At 39.6% G+C, this 22,449-nt stretch overlaps 1 protein-coding gene across 1 annotated transcript; it reads left to right on the forward strand.

Moving 5' to 3' along the window:
• Positions 1–3,041: 3,041 nt before the first annotated feature.
• Positions 3,042–21,063, forward strand: slc39a6 (solute carrier family 39 member 6). The gene is made up of 11 exons (XM_055228726.1): positions 3,042–3,148; positions 6,149–6,318; positions 7,050–7,746; positions 9,394–9,622; positions 10,586–10,755; positions 11,794–11,985; positions 12,097–12,172; positions 12,602–12,940; positions 13,087–13,167; positions 13,705–13,895; positions 16,548–21,063. Exons 2-11 carry the CDS (start codon positions 6,152–6,154, stop codon positions 16,698–16,700), a joined length of 2,295 nt encoding a protein of 764 aa, XP_055084701.1. The 5' UTR covers positions 3,042–3,148; positions 6,149–6,151; the 3' UTR covers positions 16,701–21,063.
• The last annotated feature ends 1,386 nt before the right edge of the window (positions 21,064–22,449 follow it).

Here is a 22,449-nt window from a genome sequence, read left to right on the forward strand (position 1 = left end):
CAAAAGAAAAAAAATCATAACTATTGTTCAATTAAAAAAAAAAGCTAACTTAAAGACCATACTGTCCCAGTTCGATGGTCACTGTCCATTGGTCCTTTAGGCTCAGTCTGTCACTGAGTACACTGCCCCCTGCTGTGCTGAGAGAGACTAACCCCGTAAAGCCAGGATTAAAAAATGAACTTTAAGAGAAGCCTTAAACCTCTCATCAGCTGCTCATCCATTATCTCATTACACTTGATGCTCTTCTCTTAAGAACTACCACAGGCAATGGTTAGTTGGCCACTTTGCTCTCAACATGCACGCTTTCACCTGGACACAACAAAACTGTCAAATCTACAACTAAATATTAGACTATTATTTAATCAGCCTGCAGCCATAGATAGAACGTGGGACATGGTAACGTCAAAAGGCATTCTGTCAAAATGCATGTTTCTCACATAGGGACCTAAAGATCACTTGCCTGGGATCCAGAATACACACTTTTCAATACTTTATGAAGATGTAAGTCTGGTCACCGGTGAATCTCTCCGAGTTCAGATGAGCATGACAGGTGGATTAGCCAATCAAGGCCAAATCAGCTGCTTAGGAGGGAAAAAATGGAAACATATCACAGTGGACTGAAAAACCTGGCAAATTTCTGCAGAATCAATGAGCTGCACACTAAACCATTCATCTGAGGGGAGAGAAATGTGATTTTATTCAAAATGATCAGTGACTAATGAGCTCCTTCGTTTCACATGTGTCACTAAAAAAAAAATCTGATTGGACAAACATGTTTGGCTCTGGCTCAAGAAATGTCATTTGAGATTTGTCAAAGAAGATCAGCCCTTAAAGATAGTATGCAACTTTCTGGAGGTAATAATGAAATGAAACATGCTTTTATTTTAGTTACTATGGCTAGTACTACTACTTCAAGTAGCACCAACACCAAATTTTTCAACTTCACTTAACAAGATTTTGACAGATCGTGCATAAGGAATTGTTCATAGTTTTAAATCCAAAAAAATAAGCTCTGGTCTCTGAAAGTTGTAAAAAGCACTTCGCAGCTGCTCAGAATGCATAAGGTAAGTGAAGAATAACTTGGACCCCTGCAAACTGTTTAAAATGATCTAGTTGTTTTTCACATTTGCAGTAAAAATAAGGTACAGAAACTTTAAGCCTGTGGTAAACCCATATTCAGCTGAACACTGCCTTCAAGTGGATGTTGGGGGAACTACACAAGAAAGGTTGGACTAGACTAGAGATGTCCATGTTGAACCTTATCATTTGCAGGGATCGACTCTACACACCTGTCTTATTTACTTTTGACTATCTAAAATATTTACTAACTGACAACAATAGCATTTTTAACAAAGGCCTATAATTTGACATATGCAGAGAAGGCATTAAAAAACCCAAAACAAACAAACAACTCAGATCAATATTGCAATACAAGTTATAGTATTACTTGCTATTGGATTGACACAAAAATCCCTAGTATGGCCCATAGCCCGTATAAGGTAAGAACTTACATGGTGGGGCTTTAAGAAAAAAAAAATGGCCTTAATAAAAAAAATTAAAATAAATCCGATCAATATCACAATACAGGCCATAGTATTACTTGGTATCAGATGAATATTGCAATACAGATCATGTATTATTTGTTATCAGATCAAACCAAAAATCCCAGTTATGGTCCCTCACTAGCCTCCCACTAGCTAAAATGTTACATGGTGGGGCTTTAAAAAAAAAAATCTGTGGTATTGGACCAATATTGCAATACAAGTTTCTTGCTATCAGATCAAAACAAAAAGCTGTGACCCTCCTGCTAGGGGTCAGTGAACTGTGTGAAGAGCAACATCTCACTAGGTCCTAACCACTCCTCCAAAACAAATATGCCCCACCAAAGATAAACATATGTGTGTTATCTTATATTTATTTGGGCTTACTGTTTTGGTTAGGTATTAGCAGACAGATTTAACACTTTAAACCGCTGGATAGATCTGGGTCTTTTGAAATTTGAATCATCATGTGAACAAACTAAGACTCAAACCAACTAACATTTCACACCACAATATTATTATTATCTTTCCTTAAAATCTGAAATCATTCCACGTACCCCCAGGGTCAGAGTAAGCTCTGGTTGGAACATGTTGCTATATACAGTCTACAGTTCATGCATATTTGTAAAAGGGAGTGACTTGATGACTTTTTAGTGCAAAGGTGTCCAAACATTTGTCATCAAGGGCCACATGTTAAAACACAAAATCAAGGTCAAACTGGTGTTACAAAAAATTATTAAAATGGAAAGGCTACCTTTAAAACAGGTCAGAATGAGCCACCAAACCTTTAAGGTCTTATATTACACAAAATGGATTCTTGTGAGCTTTTAGCCATGTTACGTTACCTCATCAAAAACATTCCTGGTTGTGTTTTGTTTCATTTACACATGTTTGAGTAATCCTGGTTTATAAGTCTTTTTACACCTTGAAAGCTCAAAATGTTGTGGCCCACCTTGTGATGTCATCGAGTGGTAGATTTAAGATACCTTTTACCTTTAATTCAATAGACTGGCAATTCCAATGTTGAAATAATCCGATGTTACCCCATGACATCACAAGGTGGAATAGTGTGTTTTCTGCTGTGAGAGAACTCAGCCTAAATATGCAGAGTTTGTGTGTTAAACATGTGTAAATGAAACAAAACAAAACTCCAGGTATGGTTTTGATGATGAGGAAACATTATAACATAGCTCAGAAAATAGCGTAATACGGGCCTTTTAAATTAAACACACTAAAATGTTTGATAATATTTTTTTGCAGTTAAAAAAGTGCCGATTTTGATCATTTGAAAAAGAAAAAAATTGGTCTGAGAGCCACATTTGGGCCCGGGACCCTAATTTGGACATGCCAGCTTTAGTGCTATCTGTGTCCTGCTCATTGGCCCTATATGTCCACCTCACACATCGAAATCAACAAAGCAATCGTGTACTTTCCCTCCTCTTCTCACCGAGCGCGTCACATTTCCGACAGCGCATGAACGCCTCTGGCTGGAAGCACTAAACCAAAGCCGACCAAAGCAGGGCTGATTCCTCGCAGCACGGACACGGACACATTCCAAAACGACACCGGGATCTGCTACAAAGGCACACCGAGCGCTTCAAACCACCGTGAGTGTCCAAAAACCCGCCGTACGCTGTGTTTTCGCGGTGTTGTGCTGCTGTGTATCCGCTCGCCTCGCTCTGTTCCCGGGTTTCCTCAAAGGCTGCGTGCACACGGCCAAGCTCTGCACTGCACACGGCACTGCATTGGGAGCGCGTTTAGAGCCGAGCGCACAGAACAACGTGTTTCTGTTTACCTCCGCGCCGTGCAGAGCCGCGGTGCAGTTAGCGTGGGGCACATGCTGCGAAATGAGCCGAAATGTGATTTTCAAACACTTCCATAGGCCCATGGACGCAATGAGAGGCGTGTGGCCGCTGCATGTGACTGGGCCCGGGCCTCACACGCTCCGGTTGTGCCATCTGTTAGCGCCCGCAGCCAGACATAGCTACATGCTAACTGTGGAGCTAACAGGCTAACGCGCATGAGAAGCTATATTTAACAAGGGATTTAAAGTGTAGCTAAATGATTTATAAAGTGACATCATTTCTAGTTTAAACCTCAAGAGTAAACATTGTTGAAGGATGACTTCACAATGCCTTTATAATGTTGACAGTGACTTGAAACTTATGAGGAAGTGACATTTTGTATCCCACTGTTTGGCACATTATTGGTCGTGTAAGTTGTTGTTAATGCGACCACCTCAGATAGAAAAAGAGGGATATGGAGGGAAGGGCCAAAACACCTCAATAACTTTAGTTTTAAGAGATTGGAACAGCATTTGCAGGATTTCAGATGACATCACAACATTTTATAGGCCAATGATGTTTAATGCAGATGGGGTTAAATGAGTGATTAATACAGCAATTTAGTCACAGTGTTTCCTACAGAATAACACCAGTCCAAACTCTGGAGGTATATGGAATTATGTAGTTAAAAAAAAAAAAAAAACTAAATATTTTTCGACAAAGCAAAGGGTGGCTACTTGGAAGATTTGGGAATGTAAAATTAAAAAAAGGATGAGTTATTTAACTTTTTTCTTTGCTACAGAGTTGCATGTATCTTATGTCATATATTTTACTTGTCTTTCATATGTAGTAAAAATAAAGAAAAACATTGAATGAGATGCTGTGTTCAAACTGTTTCACTGGTAGTAGACCTACTAATTCAGCCTACTGTCCAGATCAAACGGTTTATGGATGGAAAAATTATGGCCTACGAGACCATAACAATATGTTCCACTTATAAACTACCACACTGTGAATTGTACATATTTTTGCTTTAACAAGCTCATTATCAAGTACTTGCGTGGGGTGGGATTCAGTGAAGGCTGCAAAAAATTATATTTGGAAGTTATGGTGTTGATTTTTCCAGTATTTTCTTATAATTTTATGGCTCTCAAGTTTTTAGAAATTATTCTATAGGCTATAGTAAAGTATATCAAGCTAGTCTCACCCAGTGTTCTCACAATACTAAAATTTCATACATAATTTTGAGTCTAAGGAAAAGGCTTGATATAGATGTTGATAACACAATGTTCATTTTAAAAGTATTGTGGGAGGTTGTTTCTCCTGACACAACACTAAATGGTGTTAATGGACTCTGTTGGTTAATCCTCTTGGATATAATTTGTGAACAGTATTGCAATATTATACCTTAGTTATTTACTACATATTTCTTGATCCATAACTGTTAAAATATAAATGTATGCAAATGTTTGAAATATGGCGAAGTAGTGAAATTGAGATTTTGTATCAATTAGTATCTTGGTAGCAACATTTTTTGGCAATCCTTCAGAGATAGAACCAGAGCACTGGGTCAGAATTTTTGTGGCATGCACTGTACATAGGCCTGGCACATTGATTACTATATGGACTTATCGTTCAATATATGAAAGGTAGAACAATATGTTTTAGGCTCAGTATTTATCATGTGTACCTTTTCATTGCACTAATAGGGTGTAATTTTTTTTGTTGTTTTTTTTTTTTGAGTATTAAGGCTATCTGATAACGTTTGAGTGGTTGCTGGTAATAATGGAATAATTTACTTGACACATTATAGATACTGAAAACTAAATACTAGTTCTATGGTTCACTTACAAAAATGTTTACTGCAATCCTACTTTAGGGTTATGGAGTCAGTGGTAAAAAATAGATTCAATATTTTTTTGTAATGTGATATTTTTCTGTAGCAATATATTGTACTTCAAAATTTGTTAGGTCAAACTGTGCAGCTACAGGAGGCTGTCAAAACTGCATGCACCTGGCTCCTCTTAAAGGAACTGTATGTACCGTTTTGTTCTTGTTTTGTCAGATTTTTCCTGTTTTGTTTTTGTGTGTAGGCAGCATGGTGGCTGAGTGGCAACACTCATGCCTCACAGCAAGAAGGTTTGGTTCGATCCCCGGGTCGCCCAGGCCTTTCTGTGTGGAGTTTTGCATGTTTCTCCCCGAGTCTGGATGGGTTTCCTCCGAGTACTCCGGTTTCCCCCATCAACCAAAACATGAACGCCCTTCGAGACAACTGTTGTTGTGATTTTGGGCGTTACAAAAATAAAATGAATTGAATTGAATTGTGCTCTTGCCGTTTTAAAAAGATGCCAGAATGAATCACCACTGAACCTGCGTTACCAGCGCTTTAACCTGAAGATAGAGACACATACAAGTTTTTCCTCATTCTCAGTATGTAGAGTGTACTGCAGCAGCAGAGGGACTTGTCAATTACAGGTGTATTTATTGCTCTGATAATATCTGAAAAACTTTTGCATTTTTATTGTGAACGAGCTTGACTGACTAACTATAACTTGGCTTGATGCACCACCTGTCTCCATGGCAATACAGAAGTTTTATGTCATACTGTGGAACATTCCAGGCAAAGCCATAACAACTCCATGGAGACAAGCAGGTGGCGGACTGTTTACCAGAAAAGTTGAATAGTGCACCTTTAACCTTGAACTTTTGAGGCACTGTCATGATATTTTAATGAGAATCCCACTGCCTCCCCCTTTTCCCACCTCTCCCCTCTCCTCTCCTACACCTCTCCACACTCCCTCCATGCTGTCTGGTCTTGTACAGGACATGTGGCGTGGCTGCTGGGCCCTGGTGCTCCTGGTGGTGTGTGTTCCGGCAAACTCGTCCAGTGGGTCAGACTGTAGCACTACAACGACGCATTCACTGTCCTCCGTGAGTGACCGACACAAGGCCGAGCTCAGCCACAGACAGCACCTGGAGGCGCTCTTCAAAAGGTCTGCTCTTAATATTATATTATTCCTAATTTATGGACAATCAGTAGAATAAAATACATGCCTGTTTGTTTTAAAATACCCCTGTTTACTTTGTAAAGAAAAGAACATATTTTGCTTTTGTGTGCTACATAGTTATAATTGGACACTCATGGAGCATTTTTGTTATAATTAACATTTTTCATTACATTTTAAGTCACAATATTTATATAAGGCGACTTAACAAAAGAAACAAGTCTGCTGACTTCCATGTTAGAAAAACTGTGGTGCCCAGTGGGAGCAGACGTCGCTGTAAACATCACAACAAAGAGCTGTGACATTGTTGGCACCTCTGATGGATAGCTGAACATCAGCGAGTAGTGGATTTTTTTCATTTGTATCAAAATTACTATTTTTTAAATTGTTTTTTTTTTTAAATAAATAATTGGAGAGTAAGTAAGTACAGAGCAGTGGGCGTATGGGTAGTTAAAACGAGCACTTAAAACGGGCACTTAAAACAGGCAGTTAAAACGGGGGTTGATTGGCAATATAGCATCTTGAAAATAAGTGATTAAAGATTGCTCAAACATACGTGAATCTCTCCAAATACAACTTCGAGACAGTAAATGAGAAGGGGAAACCACTATAACATAGTTAAAAGCTCTAAAAAGTTGATTTTGCAGAATGAGTCTGATTTAAGAACTGAGTTGTAGTATCTGGCTTTGTTCATGTGTTTTTCTACTGAATTGTTTCAGATATGGGGAGAATGGCTCCATCTCTCTGGCTGGACTCAGGCGTCTGCTGCAGAGTCTGGGTCTGGACCGGATCAGGACCGTGACAGTCCAGCACCACGAGAAACCGGGCCACCATCACCATGACCATCATCACCATCATCACCACGGCAACCACAAACACCATCACCATCATAACCACAATCACAGCCATACGGTCCAGAAACACGACAAGAACCAGCAACCGGATAGCCACGACGACCACAGCCACGATGACCACAGCCACGATGACCACAGCCACGATGACCACAGCCACGATGACCACAGCCACGATGACCACAGCCATGATGACCACAGCCACGACGACCATGATCATAATGACAACCACAATCATAACCATAGCGATGACGACCACAGCCATGACGACCGCGATCATCTTGACAATCACCACGACAACCACAATCATGGGCATACTCATGACCACAATAATGAAGCTCAGGACCAAAAGTCTGATTTGCCAATTAAGAAGTTATTGAGCGAAGCGGGGCCAAAAGTGGAAAAAGATGAGTTTGAGAAAAACAGGGTCCCTGAAAGCACCACAGCCTCTGGAGTGCGCAGAGTGAAACGAGAGGATCCAACCAGCGCCCGCAACCTGAGCACCCCCCTCCATCCACAGGAGGGAGCCAGTGAGCAGGAGGATCCAACACTGGACCAGTCGCAGGTAGGCCACGGCTTAGGTCTCTGCTTCTTTCTTTTACAGACATGTGAAATATTTAACCACCTACTGAGTATATGCTCCTCATAGTCATAATTTAGATAAGCAAATTGATACTTTGTAGCTGATGTCATCAATATTCCTGAGGATGTGAAGCTAACTGTAGACACTGCTGTGTCTGAAGCTCTGTTACGCAAGTTTAATCTGATCTTTATTTTAACACTATCTGACTGTAAAGAACTTAATTAGATGGCGGGACAACAGGTAAGCTGATTAGTAATGTTAAACAAGTGTCTCTCACAGAAGCTAGCTAGCATTAGCCAACAGTTTTTACAGTTCGTCACTCTCACCTTTTGGTTGAAAATCACCTAAATGGGACCATTAATGTTTGTATTGATCACAGGCTCCTGAAAATATGTTGTTTAAATCCATGAGTTTTCCCACCGATCTTAAAACGTTTTTGTTTGCTTAAGTGTATATTGTGTCTCCATGGTAACTGTTGAATGTTCCATCATAGACATAAAGGTAGAACACCCCCAGCATGATGTCACAAGTATCAATACACACTGGACTGACTCCAGACAATCATCACAATTGTTTATTGAAATTCCCATGTTTGGCCTTAGTATAAAGCTTCACAAATGTATGTTTATTTATGTTTTTGGTTGAAAATATAATCTTACTTGGTATTTGTTTTGTTTTTCCAAGGACCTCCTGGTTCTTTGTGTTGCTTAGGTACCATACTGCTTTCTTGTTGTATTTTTTTGTGAGTCTGTACATTGCTCAAACATGCACTAATCATTCCAAATAAAATTTTGGATGAGGAAATGGTGAGGAGAAACAAATATAAAAACTATAAAAGCGCTGAAAAATGGACTGCCTTGAAACAGTTAAGGTGGTGCCTGCCATGGATCTATAGTTTACTTTCTTTTGATTGGGGGGACTCATTTCTAAAACTGCCATACAAGGCCTGAAACATGTGTACACAGCTCATTTGTCTCAAAAGGTAACATAAGAGATGATAATTAAAAAAAAATCTAGTTACAAAATATTTAAAGAGGGATATTATGCAAAATCAACATTTTGTCGTTCCCTCATGCCTGAAATGTTTTTAGATGTCATCTATGCATGTAATTTAGTGCTCCCTCCTGGGCCCTATTTGAAGCTGTTCAAAACTATGCAAAGCTCAGCTCACAAGCCTAAGTTACCCACGCTCCCACAAAGACAATTCTCCATAAATATACAAAAGCAGGGTACAAAACAATACACTACAACTTCACAAACCTGATACCTGATGCTTTTGGTGAATATAGTATTTTCAAAACAATAAAAGATGTCTGTGTAAACCCTCAGTCGTCCAGGTCTGATCCATAGCAAAAGATGAAGCTTAAATTCAGTTCTGAAGAACTGAAGAAGCGGCTTGGATGAACAGCGTAACGTCTTTACTCTTACGATTTGTCCAGTTGATAGATTTAAAACAATAAAAGGTAACTTGTTGATCTATGGGGTAATAATTGCTAACACACAGCAACCTTTGACTAAAACTGTTGGAACAGGCATTTATAGAGATAGAGTTGTGCTGATGTAGGCTTTAGTGTGAAATCTTTACCAGTACATGATAGTATATCTGTATGCATGTGTGTTTTCCCACAGTGCCTGAACGCCTCCACCCTCCTCTCCTCTCATGGTTTGACCCCAGATGGAGGGCTGACGATGGGGGACTTCAGTCTGCTGTGTCCCTCCCTGCTGGACCAGCTGGACCTAGGGGCCTGTGTCCAGCATGGTCCCCGCCTTGGCACCGGAGTCAAGCATCACCATGGAAACCACAGCCACATGGAGCACAGTGACACCCCTGCTGGAGAGAGCAGGAACGTCCTCACAGGTACTCAAAGTGAATGCCCTACACAGCACTGTATGAAATGTAGGGACTATTTCAAAAAGTGCTAGAATAACTCACGTGCTTGTTAATCATTGATAACGGAACATTTAATACCAGATCACATGACTACATACGGCCAAGGACTAGATGCACCAAAACTGAGACCTGAAAGAGGGCTTTTAGCTGTTTTTCTTGACAAAAATATAATACACTCCAAGGAAAAGCAACATTGGATACTTTAGTGACACGATTGCACTTTAATAATCTGGTAACAAACTTTTATACACACACCTGCACCTGTTTTTTATGTTTTATATGGACTTGTATACTTGTTTGTTTTTCTGCTTGTATTGTATTTTAAACAGGGCACCCATGAAAACAAGAGCCCTAGTGCTCTCAATGAGTTCCACTGTATAAATAAAGAGAAAGAAAGAAAGAAAGGTGATTGGCTGCGTGAGAGCTGTCTGAAAAAGCTGTTCTACAGCTGCGCTAAGGGCTACATAATTCTTACAAGAGTTGTTTGAGAGCTAGGGACTAGTTAGATTTAATATTATATATCTTTAAAGACATACTTAATTTTTCTCAGTTTAAAAATTAGGTACCCCAGCTTTAAGAAAATAACATAAATGATATCAACCATTTTCAGGGTGACTAATATTTAATTTTAAATTAATAATTGTATGATAATGTATATTCAAATAATGTCAGCTCTAGTTGGTGTGTTGACTGTCCTGTGTACCTGTGATGTGCCTGTGATGTGACAATACAGGCACAACATGGCACAACACGGGCACAACACAGGCATGCAGGACAGTGTGACGTCCCTGTGACGTCCCTGTGACGTCCCTGTGACGTCCCTGTGACGTCCCTGTGACGTCCCTGTGACGTCCCTGTGACGTCCCTGTGACGTCCCTGTGACGTCCCTGTGACGTACCTGTGACGTACCTGTGACGTACCTGTGTGCAGCGTGGGCAGGGGGCTTCACCTCCATCACCATCATCAGCCTGCTGTCTCTGCTGGGAGTGGTCCTCATTCCCCTCATGAACAAGGTCTTCTTCAACTTCCTGCTCAGTTTCCTGGTGGCTTTGGCTGTGGGCACACTCAGTGGAGATGCATTCCTGCACCTCATCCCCCACGTGAGTACACATTATACATGTATGTATCATGATTCAAGGACACTTTGTATTTTACTTTTGCCTTTACGAGGTAAATAAAGTTATCTGCTTCTTATGAAATTTTACATGTGAAGTGACTGGCTAAAAGGTTCTATATTACACAAAATTGACTCTTGTGAGCTTTAAGCCATGCTATAATGCTGCTACCACCTCAGACATACCTGGAGCTGTGTTTTGTTTCATTCACATATGTTTTAGTAATCCTGGCTAATTAGTTTGTTTACATCACCAAAGCTCAAAATGCTATGTTCCATTTTGTGATGTCAGGTAGTGGTAGTTTAACAGCTACTTTATACATCTAGTTCGGTAGAGATTGCCAATTCCAGATCTGAAATAATCCAAATGATTCTAGTGAAGGTGTATGGAGTTTAAAAACACAGTGGAGCACTTCCTACATTACCATATGACATCGCAAGTTGGAACAGAGTGGGTTTTTTTTGAGAGAAGTACGTAGCCTGAATATGCAGGGTTTGTGTGTTAAACACGTGCAAATGAAATAAAACACAACACCAGGGATGTTTTTGATGAGGACATTATTTGGGTTCTTGAAATCCTATGTTTTGTCAACCTCTGTTGTTTTTTCCACCCACTTCTTCTGTCAGTCACTCAGAGACAGACAGTTACCTGGCATACTTACGCTGTAACAGTTACAGATATTCATTAATATGCTCTGTCCCTATCAAATTAATTAATAATTATTAATTAATTAATAATTAATTTAGAGGATCACAATCACTGTTGTTTACTCCAATGTTTCCTCAACCGAAAACAAACCCAGAATGAGCTCCTCTGTTTTAAACGTCCGTACACCTTAACCAGAGTCCTTCTGATCATTAGTGTTCTAACTCCTTTCACTCAGATGTGTGTTTAACTCAAGTACTCGAGTAAAGAGCTTTCTAATTTAATGTTTCCTATCAGAATTCAGGTCTGACTGTACTAGTGCACAGAGAGAAACTAGGTGTATGTGCAGCTTTAACTAAAACATTTCTCTGTGTCTAGTCCTTGGTGGCACACCACCACTCAGATGAACATCACCAACACCATGGGGATCACGGGGACCACATGGAGCATGAGGAGGACAGCCTGGACGGGGTCTGGAAGGGCCTAACTGCTCTTGGAGGGGTTTACTTCATGTTCCTTATCGAACACTTCCTCACACTAGGCAAGATGTACAAGGACAAGAAGAACAAGGTAATAATAACAACAATGAAACAACTGTGGCTGAGTCAAGGTGTAACTGAAGCACAGTCACAATCAGACTGCTTTAATTCCAACTAAAAGTGAGCTTACTGTTTTTAACAGACCCAAAAAAAAGCCGAGCTGCAAGACAAAGAGGAGCAGGCCGCTCTGAAGGAGGATCTGCTCAAGAATCATGAAGGTCAGCACTCCACTCTGAAGAAACTTGTAATACTCATAACTAATCTAGTAGCCTCTGTGTTCCAAAAAGGAAGTGAGCATGAGCTTCCAGCCCACTCGAGAAGATATGAACATTAATAACAGACAAATCAGCTCCCTTCTTTCCCCAAGGTTGCTCCCGTTAGCATTAGCGGCTGGTTTGATGTTAAGCACCATCCCTAGTGCTGGTGTGAAGAGGTGTTGCCTTCAAGTGCTTTGCTCCGGATTGGCTCTTTGATTGCTGTGATGCTCGTGGTCGGAATTCCAAATCTGTAACTCTGCTCCAAATTTTTTAACTTCTAGCCTTGATTGGCTTCATTTGGCTGGACCTGAACACTATTAGTGACGTCGCACTCCCTTAGTCTACTTCTTATACAGGCAATGGTCAGGACCTGATAATGTGTCTGTGCAGAGGTGGAGGCGGCGTTGCCTGCTGGTGTGGCGGAGGAGGAGCAGGTTATGTTGACCCCGGCGGTGCAGGTCCTCTCGGCTCAGGGCTACACTGAGCAGGACTGTGAGAACAAGTGCCACTCCCACTTTCATGACACGGTGGGACAGCCTGACCAGAAGCATCACCATCACCATGACTACCACCACATCCTGCACCATCACCACTCCCAGAACCACCACCCCCACTCGCACTCACACTCCCACGGGATGAGCCGTCTGCAGGGAGGCGGCATCGCCTCGCTCGCCTGGATGGTAGTGATGGGAGATGGCCTGCACAACTTCAGTGATGGGCTAGCTATCGGTAAGAGAAATCTGTCTTTTGGCTCTCTGTGGATATGTCCACAGATATGTAGAATGACAAATAAAGCAGCTAACCCTTAACCTCTGATGTGCTTGGTCATGAGAATGTTGGGGTGCTGGTCTGATTCCCTCTGTGTTTCTGTCTAGGGGCTGCATTCACACAGGGCCTGTCCAGTGGCCTAAGCACCAGTGTGGCAGTGTTCTGTCATGAGCTGCCACATGAACTCGGTAAGTACCTCCAGCAGAGTCATACCGTCCCCTAATTATATCACCTGTCTATCTAATTAAGGCAAATCTGTTAAAATTAAAGTTAAATTTAGTTGTTTCCTTCCATAGCACATACATTGTGTGTAAAATAGATAAAATAGTGAAAAACATAAAATTGTGAGAGCGAATAAGGGAGGTTTCATTGTGAAACATGATGCACAAATACACATCCAGGAAGCAACAGTTTCTTTCCTCTTTGACTGGATGTATGACACTATATGTGTGCTGTGGCCACATAGACCATGCACACATACACAACCAAGCTAACACATGCTGTTTTTATTGTGCTTTAAAACTAAAGTAAAGGCTCCGACTGATATTAACGGGGCTGTTTGGCTTTGCATTTAAAACCTCAAATGCACAACTTGGTCTTACGTAAGCCCTGCTTCATTTTGTGCCAGATGCAACAAGCAACAGAAAAAAAGTGCTTGTAGTGTCTGGCTTTAATAGAAAAGTTGTCTTAACTGATTTGATCACTATATGGACTGCATTTCCTAGGAGACTTTGCGGTGCTGTTGAAGGCAGGAATGACAGTGAAGCAGGCCATCCTGTACAACGTGCTGTCGGCTATGATGGCATACCTGGGAATGATCACGGGCATCCTGATTGGACACTACGCTGAGAATGTGTCCATGTGGATCTTTGCCCTCACCGCCGGGCTCTTCATGTATGTGGCCCTGGTGGATATGGTGAGTGACAGTACCATTACACTTTATGACCACTGTCAGCAACACTCTCAAACTAGAAATGGACCGATATATCAGACTGATATTTGGACTATTCGGCCTTAAATCTGCAGCATAGGGCCAATGTTTTGTTTTGGTTAGTCTGCTGCCTAAAAAAATACACACAAAACTTTATATTACCTCTTTAATACGAAGACATAGCTGCACAAAACAGGACTACACAGCTCTTATGGGGTTGTGGTAAAAAAGGCTTGGGGTCAGTTGGTTGCTCTGTAGTCTAAACAATTGGTATCTGCATCAGCCAGAAAAAAAACCCTACTGGTCAAGGTCTAACTGTAAAACCACATAATGACAACTCTAATGCACAAAAGGACAAACCGGGAATGATATATGGGCACACAGAGGGTGGGGCTGCGGCAATAAATTGAATATCTATATCAGCAACAACCGATATCAACTATCCTCCCATGCCAGAGAAACGCACGTGATCAGTGATGTAATAAAAGACTGATTTTACAAAAAAAAGGGTTCCGTTCAGGTTGTTATGAACCCGTTGCCTGTGCCAGAGTGGAGGAGAGCTATGAGGTGGAGTGTCAGTCTGGTACTTGTCTGCATTTACCTGTTCTTAAGAAGTGCCTGTCTGCACCACCTTCTCCACTGTCATAAGCAGCTGCTGAGGAGCATACACTGAACTCTGCTACTGCCATTGTTAACATACTGCCCTCTGCTGGCTCAGACCTGTGCTGTCCATTGCCATGATAACTTTTGAAGGGTTTTTGTTTTGTCTCCTATGATGGATGGACCAGTCCTTGTGTAATATTATATTGGTATAATATCACCAGTCTTCTTTCACGTATCCGAGGCCGGTTCGCTGGGGCAGCAGTCTGAGCAGGGGCTCCCAGACCAGTCCTCCCAGGCCATGGGAGGACTGGTGACATTGAATAATCATATTGGCTAACAGAGGAAATTCAGTCTGTTTTATCAGTGATAATGATAATTTACAGTAAATAATGAAATAACGTTTTCCAATTTACATTTTTCTTATCCAAAATCAGATTATGTCTCGATTATTATCAATTTTAGGAGATTGGGAAACAGGGAACTGGTTGTTTTTTCAAATTTGAATTTCCCATTTCAAAGCAGAAATCAAATGGTCCCAGATTACATGGATTATTTCAGAACCTAGCATAATTCATTAATATAATAATTTTATATAGCTAGTGTTTGTGAACATGTATGAACAAAACCAGAACTGATTTCTCTACATTTATTATCAGTCGTTCTCTTGAGCTGGATCTAGTCAAATTACAGTGAATTTGTAGGAAAGGCTTATGTTATGTTAATGCCTTTGGTTAAAATAAAGCTGAGATGAAAGTCTTAATTTAAGTAACAAAGCCTTAGACAGAGCAGTGCCTACATTAGCTTGCCCAGGGAATTTTGATGACACCAGCTGCAAAGTATCAATAATGTCTAACCGCTACCACTTCCCTTCAGTCAGAGGGCTTGTACAGACAGTTTTGTTCTTTATACCTTCCTTACTGCACAGCTCATTGTGCTGACAAGTGTTCATAGGCATTCTGTCCATTATAGGGTAAAAAAACTGTGGAAAAATCCAAAATCAGATGCATTCAATACTAAAACTAGTATCGAAACTAAATACTCATTTGAGCAGATATCAGTACTAAAATAGTCACAGTCACAGCAGAAATTAACCTTTCCTTAATAGCTTTATTTTATCTTGAGCTGTATCAGAACAAGTATAAGACCATGTAGACTAATATACACCCATGGACCACTATGGAACCTATGTGGACGACTGAGGAATTACACAGATATAAGACCACAGAGTAATATAAAAGTCTATTCCTTTATATTGAAAAACGTTAGTATAGGGACAACACTAGTCCAGTATGAGTTGAGTGTAGCAGAGGACAGTGTGAGCCTTGTACCTCGACTCTAAAAGTACATTAAAGAAGCTTGTTTTATATTCCTATTTTCAAGTACAACCACAATACAGCTACTATTATAGTGTCATTTACTCTCCACTACACTAACCCTAACCCTGACTTATGAGCGTTTGTAGCATGTCTGAAAACGAAATGTTCAACAATGTAAATAAGTTGTTGGTTATTTACTCTACCAGGGTTTGGACACAACTCCTCATTCAATGTCTTTTTCTTTGTTTAGTAATTTCTACATTTTAGAATCATCCAGATATCTCGCATCATATATTTGATGTCTTCTGTAATTATTTAGCCAAGAAAAAAAGTAACATAACTATTCAAATCCTCGAAGTAGCCACCCTTTACTTTGTTGACAGGGTTGCCTTCTCTCAGTGAACTTCTTAATGAAGAAGCTCATTGTGAAACTAATCTAATGTAAATAATCATAGAAATAAAGAAGAAACATGAATGAAAGTGTGTCCAAACTTTTGAGTGATATATATATATATTTATTTATTTGCAAGTTTGGTTATATCTATATCATTGTTTTGTAGAAATTATTGCTACAAAGTTCTAGTGCTAATGCGAAATTACTATCAGTCCCTGACGTCTAGATTTTAGATTCTCTTGGCAGATTCTCTTGGATATAAGACTTAAATATATATGAATATAAGACATTAAATCTAAACCGCTCCTCCGTTGCTGTGTGCAGATGCCAGAGATGCTGCACAACGACGCGGGGGAGCACGGCTTCAGTCACTGGGGCTTCTTCGGCCTACAGAATGCCGGCATCCTCCTGGGCTTCAGCATCATGCTCCTCATCGCACTGTTCGAGCACCGCATCCGCCTGCACCTGGGCCAATGACGGACGCCACTGAGCCTCACCCACAGCTCAGACGGACCCAAGAGGAGGGCCAATGCTGAGCTCATAGACATCTTTAGTTTATGCTACTGCTGGAGTTTTTTGTTTATTTGGGAGAAAAAAAGACTGAAAAAGCTTTGATGAAAAAAACGCATCAAGAGTCATCGGGACCACTATATAAGTGTTTGTGTCTGTCTGTGGATCCATGTGTGTTCATACTGTATATGAGCCACCACCTCACCTCATGAAGCCAACGCTAAAGGGAAACTCGAAGGCATGTGTGCAAATCCTCACGCAATAGACAACTTCAGATAAAAAAGTAAAATCCTTATAGTTTCTTTAAATTTCCTCCATTACATGAAACAAAAAGAGGGGGTATTATGCTTTATACCTTGTTATAATATTGTTCCTGCATAAAAAATGTCTGAAGTGGTTTCCTGAATCATTTGTGCATGTTTGAGTAATCTAGGGATCTCTCACAGGCCCTATTCAAACCTTCCTTTTGATTAGCAGTACGACAGCGCCACAAGCCTGCCTAACATCAAACAGAAACTGAAAAAAAAAATGTAATAGTTGTTTTATGGTGTATATAAGATTTTCAAAACAATGATGGGTAACATGGTGATCTAAATATATTATGTGTTAGCAATTAATACCCCACAGAAGTGTAATACCCCCTCTTTAAAGATGCAATGATTGTTTGAGATTGAGGCCTGGTTGTCTCCATGGACTTGTTATTGCTCTGCCTGGAAGGTTCCACAGTATGGCTTTAAACTTTTATATATCTTGCATTTATTCAATTATAATTTTATTGGTCAAAAATACCTTGAAAAACATGCATACTGTGAGCAAGGTTGCGTTGCTTGTCTCTATGTAGAAGTAGAAGTTTATTGCCGTACTGTAGCGTTCCAGGTAAAGCCATAAGATCTCTATGGAGACAAGCATTCTCTCCCAGAAAAGTTCCAAGTTCCCTTTAAAGAACAGAAGGACCAGTAACCTCAATGTTTTGTTTGTGGTCAGTGATGTCAAACTTTTCAAGGACGGTTGTGAGTGGTATCGGTTGCCTTCCCTGAGCATGTTTTGTGCCATGGGGCAAGACACTTCGCCTCCATTGCCAGTTTCTCTTAATATTGAAATCCATGGGTCAATATCAGAAAGTTGTTACACCTAATCACCTTGACAGTGTTTGGATTTCATCAAGTTTTTTTTTTTAGTGTTTTATTTTATCTATTTTTTGACTGAACATTCCACAGTGCTGTTTTTTTTTATTGTCTGTTTACAATACTTCTGTTACAATCATAAGGTACAATATCAACATGTGAAGGCTACATGAAGGTGTTACTAGGGCTGGATACTGTTTGAGAGTAGTTTTCGGGACCAGTATTTAAAGCAGACCTATTCTGCAATATCAACTTCAGAGCTTTCAACCATGTTCTCATTTACTCACCCGAAGTTATATTTGGAGTGATTAGTACATGTTTGCGCAATCTTTAATCGCTTATCATCATCATCCCTCGTTTCCACCACCATGAGTACATAGCCACTGCTCTGTACTTTCTTCATTCTCCAATTTTATTTTCTTAATCCATAATACATGAAGGGTCGAAGGATCCGCTACTCGCTAGTGTAATGTGCAGCTGTCCATCGGAGGTGCTGACAGCTACATGACTCTTGTGTTGTGACGGCATTTACAGCAATGTCAGCTCCTACTGGGCACCACAGTTTTCTAACAGAGAAGTCAGTGAACGTGTTTCTTTTATTAAGTTGTTTGAGATGAATATTGCGATTTAAAATGTGCAATGATATGATCGACTGGTGTCAGAAATTATAAATATAAAGCAAACACAAGCACAATATGTATTTTTTAAGTACGTGGTTTACAGTTGTTTCACCGTTACCCAGGAGTGGGAAGTAACTAATGACAAAAAAAATTCTTGGGTTACTTTAATTGAATTGTACTTTTTGAGGATATATATTTAAACTTGTAATAGCCATGTAATTGTTCTTTATTACTTTTTAATCATAGGAGTTAGTTACATAACTCCTAAGAGCACTGCGTCGTCAGTCCTGATTGGGCAGAGCTCAGAGAATAAGCGGATTGTGGTTTCAAACCACACAATTCATCTGATTTGTGTAAAAAAAAAGTAACTACTAGTTTGAGTAGTAACCCTTTTTCTTGAGTACAAATTTGGCTGTGGTACTTTCCATCAGTGTCAATGCCTCTGCCTCATAATCAGGGTTTTTCCTCAGTATTCAACAGACATCAAATCTTTTGGTTAAAGTTCAGTACTGTAACTTTTTTTTTTTTTTTTTTTTTTTGAGGTTATTATGCAAAATCTACTTTTTGAGCTCTCTACCATGTTATAACATTCCCTTATCAAAAACATGCCTGAAGAGGTTTTAGATGTCATCCATGCATGTTTGAGTAATTTAGTGATCTTTCCCAGGTCATATTCTAACCCTCCTCACGATTAGTTGTAAGATTCTGTCTAATGCTCTGCCCACAGGCCGACATCATCCATGCTGCCACACGACAGCTATCCATAAATTTATTTAAAAAATGATATAAAACTGTACACAGTAACTTGACAAACCTGTTGTGATGTGCAGAAGCTTCATTTGCAGAATGCACACTGAGTGAGTTAGCACGAAGAGCAAAGGGAGGGGAGACTCAGAGTGTCAAAAACAAAAACTTATTTAACATGTTAATACATTGTTTTTGGCGAATATAGCATTTTTAAAAACGTAAAAGGTAACATGGTGATTTAAATATGTTGTGTACAAGCAGTTAATACCCCACAGAAGGATAATGCCCCTTCCTTATACCATGAGGAAGCATTTAAACAGTACCCAGCCCCAGGTTGAATGTATTTGAAACATGATTATTATTGATTTACAGATCATTAGGGGTAAAATATGTTGGAATCTTTTGGTTATAGAGTAAACTGTTACAAATTGAGGGCTGAGAACCAAAAGGCTGTGAGTGAAATTCTGTATTTGAGAACATTACAACAACGAATCAAGCAATGTCAATATTGTTTTTTTTATTTATTTATTTTTTTTTTTTGTTTTGTTTTCACAGATTGCAAAACGATTATATAACATTTTTGGTGTAGTGTCGGTTACCTGTTTGTGTCGTGGTGATGTGAATGCTTAGCCTGGGATGCTCCGCATTATTAAACGAATGACAAAAGCAACATGCCAAAACAAGGAACTAGACATCTAAAACAAAATCCGTTTACCTCTGTCATCTGTTGATACTTTGCAGTGAAAACATGCTGGGGGCGTTCTGGCTGTATTCCTATGGCGGAATGCTGAGCAGTGTTGACACAACACACAAAGTAGCAAACATTGCCATAAAAGTTTTAAGATTGTCTGAGAACTCTAGTAAAAATACAAAATGATTTTAAACAACACATTTTCAGGAGCCTGTGATATGAGCGTTCATGGTCCTGTTTAGGTATTTGATTATCAACTAAAAGGTGAGAGTGACTATCTGAAAAACTGTTGGCTAATGCTAGCTAGTTTATGACTGTAATTTTATCTGAGAGGGACTTATTTAACAGCACAAATCAGCTCACCTGTTGTAGGTCCTGTAGTCAGTTTTTTGGTCAAATTTTGTGTTCAAATAAAGCTCAGATTAAAGTTTAACTTTAACTAGTTAGCATCATGCCCCCAGGGAATGTTGTTGACATCAGCTGCAAAGTATCAATATGGAAAATTCCACCTAGTCTATCCAGCAGTAAAATTAGAAACTTCAACAAAATTACAAAACTAGAAAAACCTAAACAAGTAGTAAAATCTTAAATATAAAGGTGTGAACTATGTTATGGTGAAGTGGGTAGTCTAACATGTCATGTGCACTTTAAACGTATCTATCTTCAGTTTTATGCCATACTGTGGAGCATTTCATGGAAGAATAAACATCTCCATAGAGATAAGCAGGTTGCAGATTTCCACCTGTGAAGTTACCCTGTGTATTTTCAGTTAGTTGCACTTTGCCGTTTAGGTAGAGAAGTAAATCGTTAAAATTCAAAACACCAAACTGAGATATTTTTGTAAAGATTTGATTATGAAACAAATTTTGTATGAATATAACAGAATTTGAGTTGAAATGTCTCTGGCATCCTTTAAGGCTGTCAGCCCTCCTGGTTTATATAAATGTGAATGTTGGTTTCCTGGTTCATGGCAATGAACCGGGCTGAGGACAGGAGACACTAGGACAGACTTACCTCCACGTGGACACTGCAGGACTCTGGGGAACACTACTGAATCCGTCCATTTCAACATGTCCATGAAGCTGCATGTTGTCTTCTTCACTGTCTTTGTTCCAACAGAAAAGGCAAATAAAATCTCATGTGATGGATACGTGTTGTGCAGGTTTCACTGAGACTTGTCATTAAGTGGTAGGCAGTAGCAAAAGCTTTTAAATAATTAGCGAATATATTGTCCTCTTTGAGAACTAAATGTTCCTGTGTCTCCATAGGGTGTTATGTTGTATAAAAGAGGCTCACGCTGTAGTTTAACCCTCTACAAACATGTACAAAGGTAAAAATAACACGTTCTAGTTTTGAATCTGCATATCTTTAAAGGGGCACTATGTCACTTTCATGGTTAGAGGTGCAACACTTGTTTTCCATAATGTTATTGCTTTACGAGGAATGTTCCACAGTATGGCATTTAACATACTTATTTTGGATTTATTAAAAAACTGGTTATTTTATTGGGAAAAAACATGCAACACCAGATGACATCTTGCCTACTTATTCATGGAGATAGTCTAATGCCATACTGCGGAGCATTCCAGGCATCTCCAGGCATTTCCAATAGCACCCCTAAAAATGGTAAGGAGCACTTCTTGAATCACCTCCTGATGACATCACGGAGTGGAGCCAAGCCGAGCTCTGATGGAGAGGCGGGCTGGTTTATGTACAAATGAAACTAAATGTAACTTAGGCACAGCTTTTAATAAGATAAAATTAGATCATCTTTACTAAAGGGTAGTTACAGTGTTGCAAAACCACACTACAAAACAGCAGCCATGTTAAAGATTAAAGATGCATTCTGTAACTTTTCCAGTGGAGGATCAGCTTCGTGCTTGTCTGCTTTGCCTGCTGTGTACCATAGTATGACATAGACTTGTTTATCTTGTGTTATTCAATTACAGGAGTTTTAATTTATTACAAAAATGCATTAAAACATGCATTCTAACCAGGCTCTCCTCTCCACAGATCTTACTTATAACTTGGCCTTGTGGTGTCTGGTTTGTCTTCATCATGACCATAATTGGGGAACATTCTGGACAAAGCAATCTCTTATCCATGGTAACAAGCAGGTTGTATACCCTCTGAAATGTTACACAGTGAACTTTTGAAATATAACTCTTAAATATACATAAAACAACAAGTAAAGGTATAAATAATGTATGTGTGACTTATAGTACAAATAGTATACGGACATTTTTGACAATATTTTAACAAATCAGACTACATGGATAAAAAACTGCTTTTATTCTCCTGGATCTACAATGTAAACAAACCACAAAATGCATAGATATTCCTATAAAAGATACATTTCTCTTCAAATCAGTGACACCAGACTGTACCCGTCCAGCGAGAACCACACCCACTTTAGACGAGTGCGTCTGGATTCCATTTGGGTGAAAACACGTGGCGACTCACATTAAAGCACACCTTTTCAGAGCTAATAAATCCTTTTCTTCACTGCCATCAGTACACACATACTCCTCTCT

The sequence above is a fragment of the Periophthalmus magnuspinnatus genome, chromosome 17 (assembly GCF_009829125.3).
Source record: "Periophthalmus magnuspinnatus isolate fPerMag1 chromosome 17, fPerMag1.2.pri, whole genome shotgun sequence".
Classification (NCBI taxonomy): domain Eukaryota; kingdom Metazoa; phylum Chordata; class Actinopteri; order Gobiiformes; family Gobiidae; genus Periophthalmus; species Periophthalmus magnuspinnatus.